The following is a 23,463-nucleotide window of genomic DNA, read 5'->3' as shown; positions in this document are numbered from 1 at the left end:
AAAAATGTTTTGTGCACTTAAACAACCTCAGAAGAACCAGTTGCCTCCCATGACCATTACCAGGTGCTTCATCCATTTAGGGGATAAGCTGGGCTAAAAAGCACAAGCCTCAGCAGGTACAAGCACCGATGGCCCCATCAAAGAGAGGACCACATTTGATGAGGCCTCCAAAGCAGTTATTGACTTGTGTCACAGTGAACATCAAGCTTTAATAAACAAAAAAGCTACAGACAAATTTATTTGGTTAATGGCTGAATGGGAGAGTCAATATAAACAACATTACATATGCTTATTAATGCAATCCAACAACAGGTGGGCTTTGAGTCAAGTTAACACTAACACGCAGTGTGGGAAACCACTGCCTTCTGCTTATATTATAGAATAAAATGGATTTTTTTTAATCACCAAACATGTGAAAGGGAAAAAAAAAAAAACAAACAAAAAAAGAGGTCCTGGCCAAGGAACAAAAGGTTTGACCATAAGTACATAAATAAAAGAAATCGCTTTCTATTACAGGTGATAAAAATTGTACTCAGCATCTTTTGATATATATCTTCTCAAAAGTTTTGTGAGCACAGCCCTCTTGTGGGCTCATTTGTGTTTGTGTAACAACTGGAGATGGGGAACGGCTAATTCCTTTAGCTGTTGGACAAACCTCCGCTCCTCCAGGCTACGAGAGAACTGGCTGCAGGTATAATCATTCATCCCTTCGTCCTGGAGGAACTGAGCTGCTGCCAGTAATTTGTCAACATAATTTGAGCTTATTGTTTTCCTTCTGAAGTTTTATCCTATTTTCTTTTCCTAAATTAAATACTTATTCATTAGGAATACAAAAGTCATGCATTATGTTTGAAAAGTTCTTCTGATTTTTCTTAACTCCTCCCTTCCAAAAACCTTCCCCTGATCCTTTTGAGGGTATGGATGCACCATGTTAAGAAATACTTGTGCTCACTACAGGCAGGAACTTGAAGCAATGAGGGGGCTGCTTCACAACATCATCACATCCACCTCCTACAAACCCATCTATTTCACAAGGATTTACTTCTTGCATATTTTATCCTCCCAGTCATTGGCTATACTGATGTCCTCAACCTCACTTGGGCAAAACATTCAATACAGCTGTTCAATACCTTAAGTGCACAATCCACGGTTCCAATGCTGAAGCTAGAGCTACATGATAGACAGACCTGGTCTTTTCAGTCCAGAAGCCTTATCCCGCTTCGCTTCAAGAGAGGATGCCTAGTAACAATCCTCAGGTAGCCTGTTCCTCAGCCAGCATAAAAGACAGTTTTTGAATTCTCTCTTAATTGGGAAGAAAACCTTGGAAACCATAAATTGGTAATCAGGATTAAAAATATACTTGGATAATGTTAAAAATATGCCATGTATTTCCTACATTACACACACACAGTTTATTCCAATCTCTGTCACGTGTGGACTTTCAGGGACCCGGAAATTCACAGTCATGACTACCATGATTTTTGGAGAGGACCCACTCATGGCTTTGCCATCCGAACATCTCGTGGGGCTAACCAAGGCTGCCAGCCAGCAACCCCACCTTCCAGCCCACCCAAGCCCAACGGGGACATCGCACACAACACAGCCGAAACCGAAGGGGTCAGAAAAAATGATACACACAGGAACCTCAAAATGCTGAAAAACAGATGCTTTTTAGTGCCAATAACTCTTCCATAATCTGCTTCATGCAACCTTGATTCAGAGGCAAACGATTTTTAACAGAACAACAACAAAAGGCAGAAACAGCAGGTTCGGATGGAAAAGAGGTGCCCCAAGTCGACAGAAATAAGGTCGTTGGAATGACAGACAGGCGATAACTCCGCCTGCAACTAAGCAGCACAGCGAGGGCGACTCTTGCACAGATGGGAACCTTTGCAGCGTTAGAGGCGGCAGGGCCCCTCGAACTAAAAAGCCGAAGAAATTCTGCATAGAAGTCTTAGCTCTGACCTGGATTTCCTTCCTAGCCCCAGAAAAGTTGGCAAGCTTTCTATCTTTAGTTTCCCCTTACTTCAAATGAGGATAAGACTCTTTGACTCTTCACAGCCTCATAGGAAAAATAAGACGTAAGCTGTCTTTATGCGTGCAACACGGGACTGTTTCTGAGACAAATAGATAAAAGGAAATGAGAGCGGGTATTGATGCAAATACCACAGAGGCTAGAAAACTGGAAATAAACAGGACTTTAGCCACTGATTTTCACAAGGCCAGGATTTCACCTGAAGGGATGAGAGGCCCAAGCAACATTGCACAGCGCAAAGATCAAACCAACATCCACCAAACAAGGCAAGCTCTCTCCATTAGCCCTGCTATTGCGATTCATTGCTGAACCTACCCAGGTTCAGAGAAGGAGCTAACACCTTAGTGCGGCACAACACCATTTGTGTACCCACACAGGTATCTCTAACACAGCAGAGCTTTCTGATCCCCCCTAGACCCTCAGAGTATGGAGGTCAAGCAGGTATGGAGAGGAGAGGGGCCTGAAAGCCCCAAACAGGCTGAATGGGAAAGAAAACACGAGTGCAAAACGACAGGCTGATAGCGCTTTCCAAAGGAAAAAGAATAATTAGAAGCAGCAAGCATAAACCACAAAAAAATAAAGGAGAAAAAAATGGAGATCTTCAGTCTGAGTGGGACATAAAGATAAAAATGAAGGAGAAAAAACACTGCTCTTCTTCTCCAGGAGGCACCAAAGCCCTGTCAGTTCTGCAGGGGGAAGACTTCTGAAAAAAACCCTTGTGTGCATGCAGGGATGTGCATGTTCACACCAGAGGCACAGTCCCACCACCTTCCACACATGCTGAAATCAAACCTGCTGCACTTGGGGAACCAGCTCCGAAGCCCCGCTGTGGGGGACAGCATGGGCAGCCAGACTTCCCAAGAGCAGGCTCCAGAACAAAAACACCTCCAGCAACAACAAACCTCTTTTTGAGATTTAGACCTCAGGTTTTCCTTCTTGCACTGGTGGTTGTTGCACGTGGTAGCTGTGATGGACACCCACAAAGCCTGAGCAGCACGGGTCTCAATCACAGCATGCCTACATTTGATTGACCGTACTCCGTTCCTCATTTTTTTATCTCAGCTCAACATTAAACACCGCTTGCCAGGCCAGGTTAACCGAGCCAGCTGATGGTGATGCGGAGTTTTTGTCTCCCACACGACAAACATTGACTAGTACTTTCTATTTAGAGCAACCTCGCATTGTACACCTGTCTCCTCCCTTTGATAAGAGCCATATCGGTAGATAGCACTAATCCCTGTCCCTTTCTCAACACAAGGAAAAACAGCTTCACAGTCAGGGTAGATAAAATCACTGCTCCACATAGATTTTTGTAAGTCCAATACCATGCAGAAATACACAAAGTTGGCCCCAGACAACACAGCTACCTCCTGAAGGCTGGTGTGTTAGGCTGTGAGGTGTCTTAGTCCTCCTTGGCTCCTACTGAATTAAATAGGACGGGAGTATTTTCCACGTCTTTCTAGACCAGAAAAAAGGCCTTCAGAGACAAATAAGAGTTTCCTGTTCAATATTTCATGTAATGATTCCTCTGAAGGTGTAAACAGGAAAAACGCCTCGCCACTTAGCCAGGAAAGGAACGTCTACTGTCACTTTTTATTGCGTTTACGTGTTAAAAGTCATTTAGAAGGGGATTTGCCAGATGCCCAGGTCTGACAGAGATGGTGCAGGCTGTCAGGTGGCTGGCTGAGGTCCCACACCTGACCTGCTGGGAAGATTTGGGGTGAAAGGGAGCCCTCAACCTCCCCCACCCCTCTCCACTACCAGGAGTTCAGCAGGAGTCAGCATTTTGGAGAGATCTGCACTTCACCCTGAACATGTGCGCTCAGGCAAACAGTGAGGGTTTACTTACTTACATCTCTAAGCATTGCCCTTACAGATTTTTAGGGTTAGTATCTTATGGGAAGACAAAGTTAACTCATCGAGGCACCTGCTGCAAATTTTGTCACATGCACTTAAAATACAGGCTCCAACTTCCAGCATTCCATCCGCCCAACTTGGGATTCTTGGGGAGGGAAAGCAGAAGCACAGCCCTTGCTCTGCAACAGCCCGACTTCATTTCAACTCCATCACAAGCAAAAAAGCCGAGCGTATGTCACAACTATCAAATGGTCTTTATAGCTAACTGACAACAGACGCCATTTGGAGTCAGCATATTTTGATTAGGGTGTATTGTTAGCAGGATTCAAGAGCCCGCTCGCCTCTCAGTGCTGTTCAACACCAAAATTAAATTGTGGTATAATTAGCTCCGCTCCAGCTACACCTTTCCATCCGAATGGATGCAATACCTGCAAAGGCTGCGCTGGGTGTAAAACGTGTTCCTGATTATAAAACATTTGCTTAATCTTGAGGGCGCCGCCTTGTTTTTTAAGGCTCTCTGCAAGTCACGCACTCCGGTATGTGCTGCCCGTTATCTCCAGAAGGCTTAAAACTGGAATCCCCGTGATTCACATTTTCCAGCGCTCATGGCCAAACCCTCCCGCAGATCAATTCCTCCACTTTCTACCATTTCACAACAAGCCAAATCTCCGTCGCAGGCAGAAGCGGCCAAGCAGCCTGGCTCTGCTAGCCACAGGCCACTGAGCCAGTGGCCACAAGACAAGGCAAGCCCGGGCCGCAGGAGCCAGAGGAGGGCAAGCTCCAGGGGTGGCTCGCCAGGCTGAGGTGGCCGTGGCTCTCCAACGTCTCCACCCAGTCATTGAGGGATGTCTTGGAAGCACAGCTGGCTGCTGGAGTCACCCGAAAAAGCTGGGCTGAGAGGTCCCTGCGGCCTCACTGTGTCCCCCTGGGAGGTTTTGCAGAACCCAGAGGGTCTCATAGCAATGTAGGGCTCCCGGCATGGCCCCAGGTGGACCTGTGCCACCACCCCACAAACACTTCCAGTCAACTCCACAGCTCCGCTCCTTCTGCAGATGTTACTGACAGCATTGCTGCTCACCCCATCCAGCGCTTAAGTTTATCTCCGCCCCCTTTAAATACATTTTAAAAGTGGTAATTACACAGAAGATAGAAGAAGGGGACAACAACAAAGCACAAAGCCATTAAAAGCAACTTTCACCATCAGCCTTTTGGTTCAGCATAGCGCTTCTCCGTGACAACAAACAGAAATGCTTTGCTTTCTTTACACTATTTTCTTTAATTCATATACAGAGTGAAATAAATCACTTTAACATATCATTTCTTATACATCTCCTATACCTTGCTCTCACTATATGACATATAAATTAAGGTATCAACCCTACCTGATGATAAAAGAGAAGTAGAAAATATTAGCTTATGAGCAAGTAATCGTCTCACCTCAAAACCTCAGTGATAGACTTGGGAAGAGCATCCATAAGTCCCCTCATGCTGCCAGCAGAGGAGGGTTCCCCATCCTTGCCCCTCTCAAACACTTCTCCCTGCAAACCAAACCCCAGCTTGATGCACACACATGCATTTAAGAACAAAATAAATCCTGCCTGCATGTACGAGTCATGTGCACACCATCACTCTGGCTTTAGGGAAAAATTATAATAAAAAAGAGATCACTCACAGCGGTTACACAAATGTAGCAAGATGCGGTAGTACGTACCATACTTCTGCTACAAAGCTGTGCCACAAAGCACTGCGACCACTCATAGACATGGGAAAAGCACAGCAATGCTCAGCTAGCAGGTGGAAGCCACACCAGTAAAACTGGTTTGTGCAACAGGGAGGAGGGCCCAGACCTTCCTGGGGTAGCGCAGCTGCAAAATCCTCCACCAGGCAAAGAGGGGCAAAGGAGGGAATGGCTCAAGCACAGCAGACACGCTGCCTCCAGTGCGTGTGGGCAGCCTGCTCCATGCACCTCTTCCCGAGCGCCTGTACAAACACCGGCACCTCTTCATAGAATCATAGACCATTTTGGTTGAAAGAGACCCTCAAGATCATCGAATCAAACCATAACCTAACTCTGGCACTAAACCATGTCCCTAAGAATCTCATCTACATGTCTTTCAAACCCCTCCAGGGATGGTGATGCCACCACTTCTCTGGGCAGCCTGTTCCAGTGATTCACAACTCTTTCTGTGAATAAAATTTTTCTAATATCCAATCTGAGCCTTCCCAGGCACAACTTGAGGCCATTTCCTCTCATCCTGAGCATCCGTGCAAACACCAGCACTTCTTCCCGAGCATCCCTGCAAACAGGGGGCAGCACGGGGAAGCTGCCTGCCACCAACTCACCCGTGTGCTTGGAAGGCTTCTCTCCCCATGACCGTCAGTCTCCCACTGCAGTGACGCCCAGCGGTGTCACACAGCCGCAGAGCCCCTGTTCATGTCAGGCACTGCCCAAAAAGCCTGAGTGAACACAAGCGGAGAGAGCCAAGTTGTGACTTCCAGCGCACTTGCGGTGACATGGCCGTACCCATTGCTGAAACACAGCCGCAGCCGGGACATAGCAGAGCTCCTCCCCTGCAACACTGCACAACAGCACGCAAGAGAAGTTTTTTGAATTACAAGCCACAGAGACACTTCCCTCACCCAAAAATCTGGCCAACTCTACCCATGCAAGGTACCTCCATGGTGCAGAGGCTAGTGGAAGAGCTCGGGCCAAGGCCACAGTGGCATGGCACATTCCTGTGCCTGCACCCTGAGAAGCAGAGGGGTTCTGTGCACCGGCTCAAGCCTAAAACCAAAGTGCCACCTACTGAGCCTGCAGCATCCATGTCCTCCAGAGGGGGTGTCCAGCAAGGGCCTGGCCATGGCTAATACTTGGCTCACCAGATCAAGCCCAGTCTCGGCAAGCAGTCACTGTCCACGTGAGATCACAGGACTCAGGTTGCTGCCAAGCATCAACAAGCAGATGATAGCCCACCTGAGACCAGGGACATCTCTGCACAGCCCACCACAACATGACGGGACAGGAGAATTTCACATCCAAGGGTACACCACAGCTTGTGCTGACAGAGCCTGCCCTGGCTGAGGGCAGGGTACAACTCCGATGGGACAAAACTCCTCGTGTGTCAGCCTTTAGATGTTCTTTTCTACCATTTCTATTTGCACAGACGACTGTCGCCCTGCACCCCTGCAAACAGGACGGACAAAGCCGCAGAGTTTTTAATCCGCTCTTCCCCTCTCCTCCCAAGAGCTACACAGCCTTAAATGGAGCTATTTAAAGCCAGTGTTAAAAACACCAGCGATGATCTGACCTTCTCAGTAACAACAAAACCAGACCAAAACCTAAAGACCAAATGAATGAAAAGAAAATTACAAGGTAAAGTTTGCCTTCCCTGAACGTGTGCCAGCTGCAAGACTCTAAGATTACATTGATGCAGCTTTCCAAATTTTAAATACAATAATTTTCTGTATTAAGGGCCCAGTAACGCTAATGGAAGCATAATTAGCCATTGATGCCATGCCCATATGAGAGAAGCTTGAAAAACTTAAATAAACTGTGAATGGCAGGATTAATACCACAGCTTTTCATTTTGTACAGCTGTTTGAATACAGTACACTGCCTGTGATGGCATCAGCTGTTGCTTTACTCTGGGTCAGTATTTCTGAAGTTAAAACAGGCAGTTCTTTTAAGCAAATTACAATCCACCCCTCTTATTGTTGGCCTGTTTATTTCAGCAAAGGGTGTCTGGATGCATATTTGCTTTACATTAAAAAAAAAAAAAAAGGCAAAAAAAAAGCGTGCCAAACTGCAAATAAAATTAGCTGGCCAAATTCAAAGCCCGGCGATGCTAACAAGAGCGTTTTAATTTACTGCAATGGCCCTTCAGGACGGAGGAGTAAGTAATGCAGTTTTGGAGATCATCTGCACAAGTGGGAATATCATATAGATGCCTGGAGAGTCCTTGAGAAAATAGCTCACCTCGGCTGCGATTGAAGAGGAAAGACAATACTTTGGTGAAATAGAATTCTGTATTTCTAGGAAAGGCTCCAATAGCAAATTGCTTACTAATGCAAGAAGCCTTGTAAATTTTATTATGAATGGAACAGCAACGGCAGGAGTATGACATGGCGCAGCATTTGCACATACGGCTTAGCCAGTAAAAAGTAAATAAATAGGTTACTTATAAGCTTTAGAAGACATCCAAAAATACTTCTGACAAAAACTCGAGCTCAGTGAACTCCAAGCAAAAATAGAAACCAGCTTCCAAAACTATCTTGCCGTTATTTTTTTCACTAGGTAAGTTAGTTGTCATACAACTTAATTTTCAGTCCTTGGTTTTATGGTTGGAAATATCCACCGAAAAGAGTTAATCTACATTTCCTCGCTGTCTTTAAAAAATGGCTTATCAGTGGACGTGGAAGAAATGACCTACGCAGGGAGCACGTCAGGATAGCAAACCACCATCGCAAAATAAAATTCTCAAGTTACCAGGAGGAGGACTGATACCAGGGGAAGCCTAATGCCATGTTCACCTGGGAAACGCAAGCCCCAAACCGCAGCCCCCCGGGAGGGGTGCAGGCAGCTCCCTCACCGCCTCACAGCCTGGCCGGGACATTCTCCGTGCCGTCTCGTCCGAATCCAGCCCCACATCGCTGTAAAACTTCCCAATTTTCTTCCCAGGCAGCACTAAAAACCAAATATCCCTCTTGAGCTGCGGGAGCAGAAGGAGAGGAGCAGCCCCGGCCGGGGCGATGACAAACACCGGCGCTTAAATGCGGCTACAGAGAGAAAAATGCCTAATGAAAAGCTCACCTAAAGCTCGAGGGGAGCCCGCGCCCGGCCGACCGAACCTCTCCAGAGCGGCAGGCGTGAGGCCGGGAGGACGCTGGGGAAAGACGAATTAACTAAAAGTTAATGTGGATGTTCTCATTCAAAAGAAAAGTGGCCTACTCCAAAGGGGATTAGGCTAAAGTGAACTAAGGCCACTTTACTTCTGAATGAGAGCATCCACACAATAGTGCAATGCACTTTAACTAATGCACTTTAATTTTACACCCAATCAATTTGTCTTACCTCTCCTGAGTGTCCTTGTGTGGACAAACCCAGAGATCCATCGAGTTTTGAGGCCAGACGGGGACCATTAGATCAACCCATCTCACTCCCCGTGCATTATGGGCCATCGCTTTTCACAGTTATCTCTTTATTGATCCCCAAAACTCATGGATGACTAACGTATAACCTCCAATGGGGGAAAAAACATTTCTTCAACGGGGCGCCTGGCCCGGACTTGAAGACACTTGCAAAACAAGAAGCCACTTGGAGAACAAGAAGCCACCATGACTTTCAGCAGCCTGTTGCGCCGACAGCTAAAGTAAGAACAGACAAATTTGAGTGCAAATCCATTTCTTTCCATCCTGCCTTCCCCGTGCCCAGGAAGTTAGCAAGGAAATGGCAGTGTCTGTACCGTAACTTTTAAATATATATATATATCTTTTTTTAAATAGCAAACAGGCACTTTGCCTTCAAGACAAACTCGGGGTTTTTTTAAATTCACCTCGCCAACATTTACATTTTCAACATTTGCCCAGATGTCTACCAATGAATCTCAAACCCTCCTTTCCAAAATCCAATAACCCTCCGAAACTACTCACCGCCTGTGCTATCGCCTTTGTGCGCACAACAACCCACGTAAGCCCGAAACCTCCACGTCATTTTCACCCCTCCAACAAATACACCCAAAAATAAATAAATGAAGCCGTGACGGCAACAAGCAGCGAGACAACTCAAGGTGTAGAGCCTGCAAAGGCAATGGGGATCCCCCGCGCCAGCTAACAGAGGCAAGACCCCCTCACTGCCACAAAGGGGCTGAAGCGTCCCAGGGATCTCACCCAGATTAACAAAAACGTGTCCCAAAGACACCAGCCTGCATGGATTCTGCTCTCACCTACGTTCCAAGGCTGGGTTACATCTCTTTTAATTATTTTTTTCTCCTTTTGAAGGTAATAAAAGGGAAAAGGCAACCACACTAAGCACATGCCAAAGAAAAGCTGAACCAACAGCCGGGGAGCTGCCTGTAAGTCATGTTACAGAATATCAGCGGCGGGTTAGATATGGGGCTGTTAATCGGGGACAGAAATACACTCAAACACGGCAAAACACGAAATATTCACTCTGTTAGACTTACCCTCTCCAAATATTGCTGTGACTGCAGGAATAAAAAAAGAAATATATATATATATATATATGTATATATAAAACCACTAATTTCCAAATTTGCCGTGTGAGTCAAAGCCTGCTCTGAGCAACTGAGCATCAGGAGAGGGAGGTAGCACACCAAGGACAGGAGGTGACATTGCAGTGCATCCCGCTCTCTCCTTCTCCCACACACTCCTCTTTACTTTCTTAAATTTGTTTAGATTACACAAGGTATCTCCTAACTGCACGCTCGTGTGACCAAAAAAACCTCAAACGCAGAAACGCAAAACAACTACAACAGCAAAGAGACTTGCTAATTTGAAGAAGCTGTGCTGGATTTTCAGTGCTTTTTAAAGCAGTATTTATCAGCACAACCTATGCTCACTCGTTTTGATAGAGCACGATATAATCTGATTTTTAAGTGCTAACATTGCCCACTCCAGGCTGCAGTAACCCTTCTGTGTGCAGAGCCCATTACTGTTATTGCTGCCTCCGGATGAGCAGCCAGGGAGGACTCAAACCCTCAGCCATAAAACCTAAATTTAAGGTAAAACTCATTTTTTCACAACTTCCTTGCAAACCTCCAAGTTGCCCCCAAATAACAATCCGCGCTGCAAAGACATCGCGAACTCCCACTTATGGGAATGCCTTGGGATATGCTTGCAAGTGTTTAGGATGAGTTCCAGTGTTACTTGGGGTTTAAACTCAGCTCTGTCAGGTTTGACATTGAAAAGGATGCAAAAAATTAGGAAATTGAAACTATCTTTGGCAACAAAGATAACCTTGGTCTGAAAAACTTCACTCGGAATTTAGGCCGAGCATGCAACTTAAGGAAGGCAGCAAATACTGTACCCAGCAGTTAGGATGGACACATTTGGGCATTTGAATGATTTAGAACACAAAACCAACAAAATATTCTTGAATTGAAATGAAATAATAAAATAAAGAAAATAGATCCAATCTCATGTCTACTTAACAATATATTTACTTAAAGAAACAGAAGAAAATCTTATTTTGCTAATACAATTTCAGCTACAGCGTTTTGGACGGTAACAGGTCCGGAACATAAATTAACATGATTTATCATTACATTAAATAGTCCGCCAAACTCAGGCATGGTAACAGCTCCTAAATATCACAGCAAGAAGAATTACCCTGAAAAAAAGGATTCACTGGCTCAAGGTGGCATAAAGTCAAAGGAAGAAAATTAAACTTTGAGTCTTTTAAACTTTATTTTATTGGTCCTCCTCAGATGTAACACTTTTATTATTAATTCTACCTTGCACCCTCTGCACCACATCTATTATATTGATGCCCGTCCTTCTAATATGGGAGTATACGTACTGAAGGCAGCAATATACTTAGCTTCCCCCACTTAAAACCATACATGGTTTGAAAATACCTGTGAATTATTTTTGTATTGGCTGCTAGGTATAGCTAATATATTTGAAAGATCTGGGAGTGTTAGGCTAGTCATAACTGGTCAATGTCCTAAACAACCCATCCACCTTCACATATGCTATATATCGCATTCTAGTTTATGATTATTTCTTTGTAAAGAACATATTTGAAGTAATTTTTCCGTTTAAAAAAAAATGCTGTCTACCCGCATTTTGTTAAATAAACTCTGCAACTGCATGCATTGAAAAAAAAAATCTACTGTAACATAAATAGAAGTGTTGCTTTCTTATATACATATATATATGATATACTATCATCCAAGAAGGGCCATCTAAAACGCCACAGTTGCAAACATTTAAGACTGTAACAAAAAATGACTGAGACTCTAGTATCAGTTTACTATCCTCCAACAATTTCCCTGACAGTGGAGTCAAATAATGTTGAATTATGGACCTTCTTACAGGAAGTCTTATTTAATGTTCATTTTTTGATCATTTCCCTCCTAGTCCCTATAGGAATTCGGCTCTTTGCCGATTTGCCTTTAAAAGTTTCTGCACACCTAATTAGCTTGTGCATTATTAAATGATAATTTTTGTCAAGTAACACCAGTGTGGATTTGCTCAACAAGTTTATTTTCCATAAGAAAATATTGGCTTGTCCCTATAAAATCTATCTTATGCTGCTAATGCACTTCATTTGAATGCGGCGGGTACTTCCTACAGTGTTTTTCTTCAATTACTTTCTGTAGAGACAATCTTGTAGGGGAATATTACGGTTTGGACTAGAGCACCTGAATGCCAAGGTGATAGGGCTTCAAGAAAACAGCCTCACAGTAATACTTTAGAATTACTTAAGAAACTGAATTTCTGCTAACTGACTACAGTCTTAGGGGCTTTTTTTATCTAATTGGAGGGAGTTTTCCCAGTCACAACACGCCACAGCTGTGTTTTAAATCTTTCCGGGCTCCGACAAACATTTGAAAATTTAAACACGTAAATGTTTGAAAAGCTAATGATTAAAAAAGGTTTATTTTGAAACTTTTAAGGATGGGTGCAATCCTTCAGCTTAGGGTTTTTTGAAAGTTCCGGGGCCTGGTTGATCTCGAGTTCAATTATCCCCAACAAAAACCCCAAACTCCCGCCTTGTACTTTCTGGGGCCGTAATGGTAAACAAGAACTCTGCAGGTCCCCCCCGGCAGGCAGCGGGGTCACGCCCGTGGGAGAAGGATGCTATTTTAGTGACCTATTGCCACTGAGCTAGTTAAATCACTGAACAATGGTTAGTGTTATGGGGCTTTACTTTGCAAAATCTAGCATTAGTGTCATTGCTTTCCATTAACCGGGGGGGACTTAAAGGCACTGGCATTGAGGGGCCTATAAGGAAAGGATAAATAAGGGGAAACCAATAAATTAAAAAACACCCACCCTGTTAACTGTAACCTTTACTGCCACAATATAAGAAAATGTAATTAAATCCGTAATAAAAGCTTTTTACATACTTACTCTTTTACTACTCTCAAAAGCACAACCGTGGCCAGGCAGAGAGGCAGCCCGGACCCGCACCCGGATCCAGCCCCTTTCTCCCGCCGCCCGGCCCTGCGCACCCGCGCTGCCATAGACGCGCACCGCGCAGGGACATCCTAATTAGCCGCCCCGGCGACAACCACTCAACACCTTATTATTTAACCATTAAGGCCCAGATACTGCCGACCCCGCCGGGGCCGGACTTGGTACCGGAGTTTACCGGGGGCGCGGGGTGGCCACGCATCCCCTCGGTAAAACCCATTTCCTCCCCGGGCGCAACCTCCGCGGTCCCCCTTGTGCCGCCCGCCCGCCCTCCGCGGGTTTTATCCGCCGCCTCGTCGGCCAGAGGAAGAGGGGGGAAAAGCGCATTTTTCCGCCTTTTTCCTTCGACGGGGAAAGCAAAGCCCCGCTGGCCGCGCAGCTCCGCGGATGCGGAGTTGTGGCAGCAGCGGGGCTGCGCGTCCCCCTGCCCGACGAAGAGCTCGGGCTCCCCGGGGAGGCCGCCCGGCCCCGCGGCGGGCACAGCGGCCGCGCAAGCCGGAGGTGCCGGGGCTGAGCCCCGCGGCGCTGCGCGGCCGCCCCGCGCACCGGGAGAGGGGCCGGCGCCCGGCGCGCAACGTCCGCGCTCCTGGCAAAAAGGGGGTGGGGGATACGGACACCACACTACACCCCCCTTTCCCGACAACCCCAAAACTAAAGCTTCATTTCTTTAGCTTTCACTTTAATAAAATAATGATTCGTTGGGAAAATGGGGTATAAATCTTCATTTTGGAGGCAATTAAAGTGTTGATTTCATTCGTGCCCCTGAGCGATTCTTGTAATTTGCTCAAATAGCTTTATGTACCCAGCACTCCAGAGCTTTTAGAAACCCATTTTCTAGTTAGACTTGTTGGATTACAATTTTTATTCAACAGCAGCGAGCCGAGCTTCCCTCAGCTCGACCCTCGCTGTAGGGCTCCCCTCGCTTTAAAGCACCGCGCCGGGCGGGAGCATCTTCCCCGGCCCCGGGAGCATCTTCCCCGGCCCGCCTCGCCGGGCACCTCCCTGCCGCACCGCCCTCCGCCCGCCCCGCGAAGCTTTTCCCCTTCGCAGCAAAATTAGGGGGAAAATAAATAAATAAAGGCAAACCACATATGGGCACATAAACCCCCGTTTAAAAAAGTTCATGCTTTCCTTCAAGCCTGCCTCCCCCTGCCACGGCACGATCAGCGGCCCGATAGCCTTTGGCACATGGGAGAAAATATTTAAGATACTGCCCACGCTGCAATGCAACGCACCTTGATGTCGGTAATCTATAAAATAACTCCTGGCTGACAGTGCTGGTGATAATGGCAAAGCGGCTGAGGAAACTCCTGTCTGCTTGACTGCGCCTTGCTTGAACAAAAGGAAACCTCCAGAGTCGGGAGCTGATTACTCCTAAGACTGTATTTACGAAGCTGATCATAAAGAAACAACTTGAGCTTTTTAGTGGGAATTTTTTTTTGTCTAAGGTCCCCTCTCTCACAGCCAAAGCACTGCTACCCCTCAGTTGAGAGAAAGAAAACCTCGCCGATTTACCCAACTCGTAAAAAAAAGCCAAATCTCGGCCAGTTCCATCATCTAGGAGCTTAATTTAGCTCTGAGCACCTCCTGAATTAGCCCCAAACGCTCCCATTAAAAGGCAAGAATCCCAGTCTCAGCCCAGCGCAGGGGACAGAGGACCATCCAGCTTTCCCAAACCATCCATCCAGCTTTTCCAAGCCATCCCTATTTCCCACATCGGCTACAGCCGGCATGAACGGTTTGAACCATCCCAGGCAAAACCTGGACACCGTCAAAGCCAAGGGCTTTTGCTGGCTTGGTTTTGAGGTTTGGATCTAGTTGTTTGTTTATTTTTTAAAGAGGGGGGTTGAAAACTTGCAAGATCAAGGAAAATAATTTAAAACCTGGGTCCAGCTTTATTTTCTCCCCCCCCTCCCCTTTTTTTTTTCTATTAAGTAAAATAAAATGGGCGCGTTTGCAGCAGGCAGGCGTGCACAAAGCAATGTTCACTGAAGTCTAAAAGCGTTCGGCCAAGGAAAACTGACAAGACGGACTAATGAACCGTAGAGACGGGAAGAAAATAGCCAGTATTTGCTAGATTTCAAACTCTCTCTGTCTTACCCGGACCACCTATCTCGGATTTTATTATTATTTTGGTAAACGGCTCCAGCCCTTCCTTTCCTAAACCACCAAGAAGCCAGCGATTCATGGATACCACTTCTATTATTGTAAAGGGTAAATAAAATAAAGACAAAAATTAAAAGCGACAAGGAACAGGTCGAGTTTGCAGGCAATGCTTTTACAAGCTCATCTCGCCAGGTCGAATCCGGGAGCAAGCCTTAATGAAGCAATAATAGCCACATTATTCAAAAATTTTCATTTCGATGGAAATTTATCTAAAAGGGACTTAATCATATGCAAATAATAAAAGGAGGCGTAGTGACCCAGCAAGCGATCTGCATACAAATTTCAGCGTGTGCGGCATTGGCGAGATCATACCTGATCTGTTAGATTTGCTGATCTTGTTATGTCTTCACTGTCCGATTTTGATCCGCCCTCTCTATCGTCTATGACCAAATCGATAGGCATTTTTCCTTTCAAACAGCTAATATACCGGTGGCAGAAATTGTCACATAATTCGTGTACCTACATTATGACAGAAGTTAAAAAGGGGGGGGGGGAAGATGGAAAAGAAAAAAAAAAAAGGAGGAAAAAGGAAGAAAATATAATCAGGAATATGTAAGTAAAATTGACAAGTGCAACCAGTCTCCCCCCTTCACCTCTGTGACATCAAAAGTCCTAAATAGGGGAAACACACTGCAATTATTCCCCCGAGACCTCTAGACGCATCCAGAATTAGGAATAACTTTCTTTTCTCGCAAAATAGAGATATCCCAGAAAATTGACAGTGACAAGATGATTCACAGGCTACAACATATTCAACACCCGTGTTAAATTCATCTGCTCCCGGAGCTGTGGCCATTAGAGAGGTGACCTGCATGGGTGACATTTAAGGTAAACTATTTAATTTCATCCAGTTATTTCATCATAAACCCTTTCCAAAGGGGTATGAGGACAGAAAAAAGGATTTAAACAACAAAAAAAATTCCAATGTACTGGGCTGAAATACATTCTAGGCATCTGTGTCCTGAAATCCCCAGTTGCCCTGATAGACTCGTACCTGAGCCGCCTCTATTAATGGGCAGATTTTAACACATTTTGGGTAGAGCAAGAACAACCTGCCAGTTATGGTTAGATAAAGTGGCTGAGGCTCCCGAGAAACTTTTCAACTATTTAAAAACCTCTCAAAATGTTTATTTTTAGGAGAAAGGGAATTCTCTTCTAGGCCAGCTATCAATGACACGTAAAAAATCCTCAGGAAACCAGAGCACACTTCCAATTTAACGTGAGCTCAGATGACACCACCTTCTTAGAAATTAGCATTCTCCCTCCTAAGATTTCTAAAATAGCCAGGAAAAAAACAACCCTGCATTTAGGCTGCAATCTCTTTCTTCTGCTCAGAGGTGTACAATATTCCCAGGAACAAGAGACAGACACAACTATCAACTCTGCTTTGTCTCTGCAAAATGTTACAGGACAATCCGTGCCCTGAGCCTGACCTGCAGATGGCTCTTAAAAAAAAAAATACATTCCCCATCCTAACTAACTGCAACCAGGGTCTCTTCCCCACCACCACCATGAAAAAATAAAATATATATTTTTAATAAAAATCACGATTTCTGGGGCTTGGCTGAGTCACCCATTTCAAGTCTCATCTGCGGCACCACAGAACTGCAAGTATTTATACAAAGCCAGCAAAGTATTACAATGAACACAAGGCCTGTGCGTTTGAGAGCCCGGTTTTAAAGGCTGAAATTGTAATTAAACTGCGAAGAGAAATGGACGCCAAGATTGGTCTTGACACTAATTACCAGAAAGAAAGACATTTATGCAAATTTACCAGAAGCCTGAACTTCAGCAGTATTGAAACGGAGGAAGAAGAAAGAGAGAGAGAGAGAGAGACAAAAATTACCTTCTCTAATTCCAACAGATGAAACCTTAATACTTGTATGGCTTGAATCATCTGCAAAGATACAAACAACATGAGTATTTATCGGATTCCTGGATTTGAGGATATTTCCCACAGCCGCCCCTGCCGCACTTTGTAGCTTGACTTTTCTCTAGTAGTAAATAAGAAGTTGTTTTGATTTATGGCAATAACACTAAAACTTAATAGCGGTGGCTTTGTGCGCTGTTTAACGAGAAGCGATCTAGAGTTAACCACCCACCCCCCCCACCCCCCCCCAAAAAAAAATCCCTCTTGCAACGAAGCAACTAAATTATACGGATCATAAACATTTCTTTAAAAAAAACCCAACCTCTAAACACCATTACTGGCTGCTCGCTTTGCAAAAGCAGGAGCAAGACTCCTAGTGGGAAGGCAAAATATTTGTTTATCCTTAAGGAAAAAATTTAAAAAGGAAACAAAAAAAAGGGAGAAGAAAGAAAAGACCTCATTTTCGGTGAGTTAGCGAACGGTGTATCTCCAGCCACAGCGATCCTCTGTGTTTCCCATCGAGCTGCTTAAAGGGTGCATGGAGAGGCTACTACAGCGTGGATAAATCCACACTCCTCTTGGGCAAGCGAGCTCGCCACCGAGCCCACAAGCTCCCCTTTGGATGGGGCTTTCTTTATGTACATCCTTATGGGATTTTTTTTTACTTCCATGCAATTACCGCACCATATTTACTTGGAATTATAAAAATCACCATCATAATAATAATTGAAAAAAATAAAAATCCGTATGAGAAATTTTCAATTTAGCACCACCAAACCACTTCTCCAGAAGATACAGAAGGGTTTTTTTAAGAAAAAAAAAAAAATTAAATGGGAAGGGAAGGGAGGGTGGCGGGGTGGGGGTGGGGAGAGGAATAAGTGTTGTTAACTCTTACCAAGTTATCCAGTTCAGGATTAGAGGAAAAGAGGGGTTTCTCTGCTCGGATCTAAATATAAGAAAGGGGAGGAAAGGGGGGGAAAATAATAATAAAAAAGATTTGAAATATGGAAGCAGAAAAAGCAGACGTTATTATTTCTTGCTTCATTACACTGTCGGGTCCATTATGTAACCTTTCGTGCAAAGCCCTGACTGCTGGGTTTAGTACATCAGCCAAACACTTGAACAAGTGAATCAAATACACAGAAAAATACCTACGGAGCTCCCCGGGCAGAGCCCGGCCCGGCTCCCGGGGCCGCGCAGCAAAACTCCCGGCCAGGCACAGACCGCTCCGATCCATTCCTTTCTTTTTAGGGGCCGATAAATGCCGAGATTTCCCGATTATTTTGTTTTGGTTGAGTGTTTTGGGTTCTTTTTTTTTTTCTTTCTCTTGCAGTAAGAGAGGGGGGAGGGGGAAACGCGCATCTTTATCTCAACAGAGACTTGTTTTTCTCGTTACGACTCTTTTTTCCTTTCTTTTTTTTTTTTTTTTTTCTTTTCTTTTACTGTTTCAACCCGGTTTTGCTGACCTGTTTGGCGAACACTGCTATGTCTTCATTGAAAGACTCAGAGGAGCAAACATCGCCTCCCGCTACCCCGGGCTCCCTGGGTGTGCATGTAGCTAGTTCACATTTCTCAAAAATCAGTGCTAAAAGAGGGAACAGGGGGTGTCTGAAAGAAAATACAATAGTCACACACACACAGGGGGGAGGGGGGAAATAATATATATATATGTAACGAAACAAAACCCCAAACACACCAGTCGTTAGTCCCACAGCAGCATGCGTGGGGAGCAGGGCACCCACCGCGCTGGGCTCCGGCTCCCCCGCCGCCTCCCGGCCCCTTCCCGCCGCCGGCAGCCCCGCATCGCCCCGGCCTTGCGGCGTGATCTGGGCGCCAGATATTGTTAATAACAACCTTAGGACAGGCTAAGAATAAAACCCAAGCCGGTTCCAGCAGCCATTTTGAATTAACTTTCCTTGTCTTGAGAAAAAAAAAAAAAAAAAAAAAGCAATAATGATAAAAAATTAAAATCTCTGGACGGTGCCTTTCGCGCTTTTAATTCCCATTTTCTGCTGGAGGACTTGCGAAGGGAAAAAAAAAGCCCACAACAACAAAACACACACACACAAAAAAAGAACAATCCCCATCCAAATTAAAAAATAAAAAGCCCCCAAACCCACCGGCTTCCCAAACAAGCCAACCCAGCGGCCGGCGCTGCCCAGCCGGGCTGCCCCTTCGGCCCCCCGGAGCTCCGCAGCCCCGACCCGCGCAGGGAACCAGGTGCTTTTGGGCTCTCCCGGCTTTAAAAGCCTCCCTGGGAGAAAGGCTGCGTGTGCATCTGGCTCCCTCGGCCGTTTAATAATTTAAATAAATAAATAAGCGTGGGCACACACACACATAATATGTATATTTATAACAGGGAGTTAAATTTTCATACTTTTTTTAAAAAATAAAGGGGGGGGAGGGTACCGTGCACTGCTGAGTTTTAACCAACTCTACAGATTTCTGAGAAACCGATAAAGAAACGTGATTTTTAAAATTCTTTTTTTTTTTTTCTCTCCCTTCTCACTGTTTGGGAAGCGATTTTAAAAGGCTCTTGAACTTCCCTTCAAACTCAAGACAGGCAGATTCATTTTAAAAGCATCTGCCGCCAAACATATCCCATCAGCTCCCATCGCAACGGCCTAGAAACTGCTTTGCAAGTTGCTTCATTGAGAAGCATTCAGTGCTGTCGGATAAAAAGTTTTTAAAAAATTAGAATTAAAAAGAAAATGAAGAGAGTCGTGAGAAGCAGCTCTCGAGTTTTCTCCTTCGTAGCACAAGGAGAGACAAACAAGGCAGAAAGTTGGGCGAAGCGCTCCAACTCTTCCCTGCTCCCAAACTCCGTGCAGAGATTTACCAGCCGGCGCAGGTTGCGCCCTGGGAATATTTACTTTTCCTCCTCTTCCTCCTCCTTCTCCCCACGGTGATGCCTGCCGCCCCTCCAGCAAGCTCCGGCTCCCATTTCCCAGAGCCCCCGCCGCGCCAGGTGGACCCCAACCCTCTTTCTCCCCCCTTTAAAAAATAATAACGACAGTAAAAAATTAAGAACACGACCCTTTTCCGCGCAGCGCTCCCCAACCCTTCTTCCCCATCTCGCACAAGGGACAGCCCGGCCCGCAACACCCGCACGCCCACATCACCTTCCGCGCTCCATCCCGCGAAGGCTGAGTGGGCGCGGAGCCTTTTACGCGGCAACCTACCCGTAGATGGCATCTTTATCTCTCTTGAGGGCGTCGTTGACGGAGGCGCCCATGGCGGGGGCCATGGCGTTGGCGTGGGCGGCGTGGGGGTACTGGTGCGAGTGGAGCGGCGGCCCGTGGTTGAGGTGGTGGACGGGCTGCATGGGGCGGGCGCCGTGGGGGTCCCCGTACATGGTGGTGGGGATGCCCACCCCCTCCATGCCGCCGTAGTGGGGCAGCTCGTCGTACTGCGGGGCAGAGAGAAAGCAGAGAGGCGTCGGGGGGGTTGGGGGGTGAGGAGGGAGGGAGCGGCGTCCCCAGCAGCAACCCCGCTCCCGTGTGTCCCCCCCCGCCGCCCGCCTGCCCCGGGGGAGAAGCCTCTTTCCCCGCCGGGCTCCGCGCAGCCGGTTCTATCCCCCCCGCACCCCTCGCTCCGTGCGGCCGCTGAGCAGCCGGCGGCCCCGGGTCGGGGAGCAGCGGGGTTGAGGTTGTTTGGGTTGCTCCGGCCCCGGCTGCCCGCACGACCCGAAATCCTCCGAGTCCGGGGCGGAGAAGTAATCATAACAATTAAACCCCCCCTCCCCCCAATAAAAATAAAGGAAAATAAAATAAAATTTAAAAATCTTCACCCCAAACCTTCCTGTGAATAGAAGCGGTTCACGAAGCCCAAGTCTCTCTCCGCTAAAGTTTTCCCGCTGATAAGAAGTCAGGTAACTAACCCAGCGAGGATGCAAAAAGTTCAGCAGCGAAAAAAAAAATAGAAAGCGCGATTTTTGGGGTTTCCAGCAATTGCACGCAAATGCACTTTTAAAGCCGAAAGGCTGGAAACGTTTGCCCGGGCTCTCGGGATTTTGGGAATGCCTTTTGAAAAAAAAAAAAAAAAAAAAAAAAAGGTTTTCTTTGTTAAAGATTAAGGAGCAAAAGCTAACGCTGTTCCCTGGCAGCGGGGGAAACGGCCACTTCTCATCTATTAAAAGCGAAGGTGTGAATAAACACTTTTAAAGATCCCTGACACTTGCTTGGAGCGAAAGAGTAAAAGGCAAGTTGTCAGCAGAGGAACTTTCTTTCCCAACCAGCACTCGGAGGGGCGGCAGGCAAATTAGGCAAGAAAACTTATTTCCAGGGCTCTTCCCCTTCCCCAAATTCCTGCTCGCCCGACTCCGGCAGATATTTTATTTCCTTTCCACAGAACTTCAATTTAGGAGGTAGTTGGAAGAAAAAAAAGGATATCGCATCCAAAATAGAAACAACAATACACATGGCAGTGCACACTACTAACCTCTAATTCAAATTAAAGGGGCTTTATTTTAAAAATGAGCTTTTTTATTTTTCTTCCCTCCCCCCCCATATTGCACTGCACCTTTTGTGACTGAATATTAAAAAAGGGGGGGAGGGAAAGGAGAAGGAAAAAAAGTTGTGCTTACTTCCAGCTAGAAGTTATCTTCCGAAAGTGAGGCGGTATATCATCACTAACACAGCAAAACGCTCAAAGACATGCACACATTCAAATATTTCAAGCACTAGTGACTTTAAAAACGACATTGGTAGGACTAGAGCTACAAAACCAACAAATAACAGCGGCTCGGACATATTCACTTACATGCCTGCATGTCATTAATGTATAGAAAGCTTGCCTTTTCTGTGAGAGATCCGGGATGGGGAGTAAAAGAATCAAGAAAATATCAATATATACAGATTTAAGTCTACAAGTACAACTGACAAACCCTCCCGCTCCAGGACACCGCTTTGTGCCCCTACTCCAAAGAGGAGGGGGAAGAAAAAAAAAGAAAAAGAAAAAAAAAAGAAAGAAAGAAACTTTTTTGCAGCGTCTCTGTAAGCCACGTTTCAATATTATTTCACATTTGAAATCCATTTTTTTTTTAATACGTACCCTTTGCGCCATCGGCCTGCTTGCTCCCTTTCTACTTCAACTTCTAATATATCCTCTTTAAGGCCAGTGTGAAAAGAAAGAAACGCGAAGTTCCCCCCCCCTTACCCCCCCAAAAAATGCAAAAATCCCTTAGCGTCGCCAGCAATGAAAGCAATCGAGTAAAATCTTCGGCTTGCTGGATCTCAGCGAAGCGATACGGTAACTCAGCATTAAAAAAAGGGAGGAAAAAAAAAATAAAAGGAAAAAAAAATTCAACTCTCCCTCCTTCCTTCCTTCTTTTTTTCTTTCTTTCCTCTCTCCCTGTCTCTCTCTTACTCTCCCCCTCTGGTTTCCAAGACAGCAGCGGGGCGAAAGCAAATATCCTTTCCCCAAATCAGGTTTTTTTTTTTCTTTTTCTTTTTTTTTTTTTTTTTTAAAGTGCCCCTCAAACCCAACTACCAAGTCTCATGGCTTTTTGCCACTCCGGCTGTCAATCACAGGCGAGGTTGTCAAGGTGGTGAATGACTGATGATGATCCGCTGCGTGCGCTCCCACCGCGCAGGACACCTCAAATGTTAATTTTTGAGCGCGCTCACCCCCCTCCCAAAAAAAAATAAAAAAGAAAAAAAGGAAAAAAAAAAAGAAAAATTAAAAAAAAAATTTGAGGGAGGAGGAGAAGGAGGAAGAGGAGAGGGAAAAATTAAAAATTAAAAAGGCTCGCTAACGCGCCGGCTCTCCCTTTATTATGGTTATTATGATGATGATGATGATGATGGGGGGTTTTTTCGCTCCTCCTCGGATCGCTCCTAATTCCTCGCCGGCGCCGGCTCGCTCTGCCCCTGCGCGGCCGCCGGGCGAGGCTGGCGGAGCCGGAGGCGGGCCGGGCGCGGACGCGGGTGCCGGGCGGAGCGCCGCGCCGTGCGGGGCGGGCGTGGGGAGGAAGGGCAGCGGGGAGGAGGAGGAGGAGGAGGAAGAGGAGGAGGAGGAGGAGGAAGCGGGGGGGGGGGGCGCGGCGCTGCCGCCGCGGGCCGCGCGCTGCCGGGCGTCCGCCGCCGCCGCCACCGCCGCGGCGAGCGCAGCGCAGCGCCGGGCTGGAGCAGACTGCGGGAACCCGGAAGTAGTGGTGGCCATAACAGGTCGCGTCTTACACAATGCGCTGGGCGGCAGCAACTCCGACACCGGCGCAGGGGGGGGCGCCGCCGCCCGCCCCCGCGCAGCCGCCCGCGCTCCCGCCCCCGCAGGGTGAGGGCGGTTGGATAGAACGCCCCCTCCCGGCCCTGCCTTCTGCACCCTCCACTCCGGACTGTGTGTTCACCCGCCCCCCCTCACGGGTGGGTGTGGGGGC

The 23,463-nt window shown here is 46.5% G+C and overlaps 1 protein-coding gene across 13 annotated transcripts in view; it reads right to left on the bottom strand.

The window, feature by feature from the left end:
* The window catches only part of MEIS1 (Meis homeobox 1), a 109,763-nt gene extending 86,630 nt beyond the window's left edge, over positions 1 to 23,133 (bottom strand). Inside the window, exons 1-7 of one of the 13 annotated variants that reach the window (XM_065059832.1) lie at positions 22,140 to 23,132; positions 20,270 to 20,496; positions 18,554 to 18,695; positions 17,983 to 18,033; positions 17,064 to 17,114; positions 15,530 to 15,676; positions 10,075 to 10,095 (exon numbers count right to left, since the gene is read on the bottom strand). In XM_065059832.1, coding sequence (XP_064915904.1) covers positions 10,075 to 10,095; positions 15,530 to 15,676; positions 17,064 to 17,114; positions 17,983 to 18,033; positions 18,554 to 18,695; positions 20,270 to 20,496; positions 22,140 to 22,151 — 651 coding nt within the window. In that variant the 5' untranslated portion in view covers positions 22,152 to 23,132. Of the gene's footprint in view, positions 1 to 10,074; positions 10,096 to 15,529; positions 15,677 to 17,063; positions 17,115 to 17,543; positions 17,871 to 17,982; positions 18,034 to 18,553; positions 18,696 to 20,269; positions 20,497 to 20,877; positions 21,137 to 22,139 lie in introns of those variants that run through there. The other 12 variants (XM_065059826.1, XM_065059831.1, XM_065059838.1 and 9 more) reach the window with 12 other exon arrangements.
* Positions 23,134 to 23,463: the final 330 nt, after the last annotated feature.

Source organism: Columba livia, chromosome 3, assembly GCF_036013475.1.
Source record: "Columba livia isolate bColLiv1 breed racing homer chromosome 3, bColLiv1.pat.W.v2, whole genome shotgun sequence".
Lineage (NCBI taxonomy): Eukaryota > Metazoa > Chordata > Aves > Columbiformes > Columbidae > Columba > Columba livia.
The sequence above is the reverse complement of the archived record's forward strand: the minus strand, read 5'-3'. Positions and strand labels throughout refer to the sequence as shown.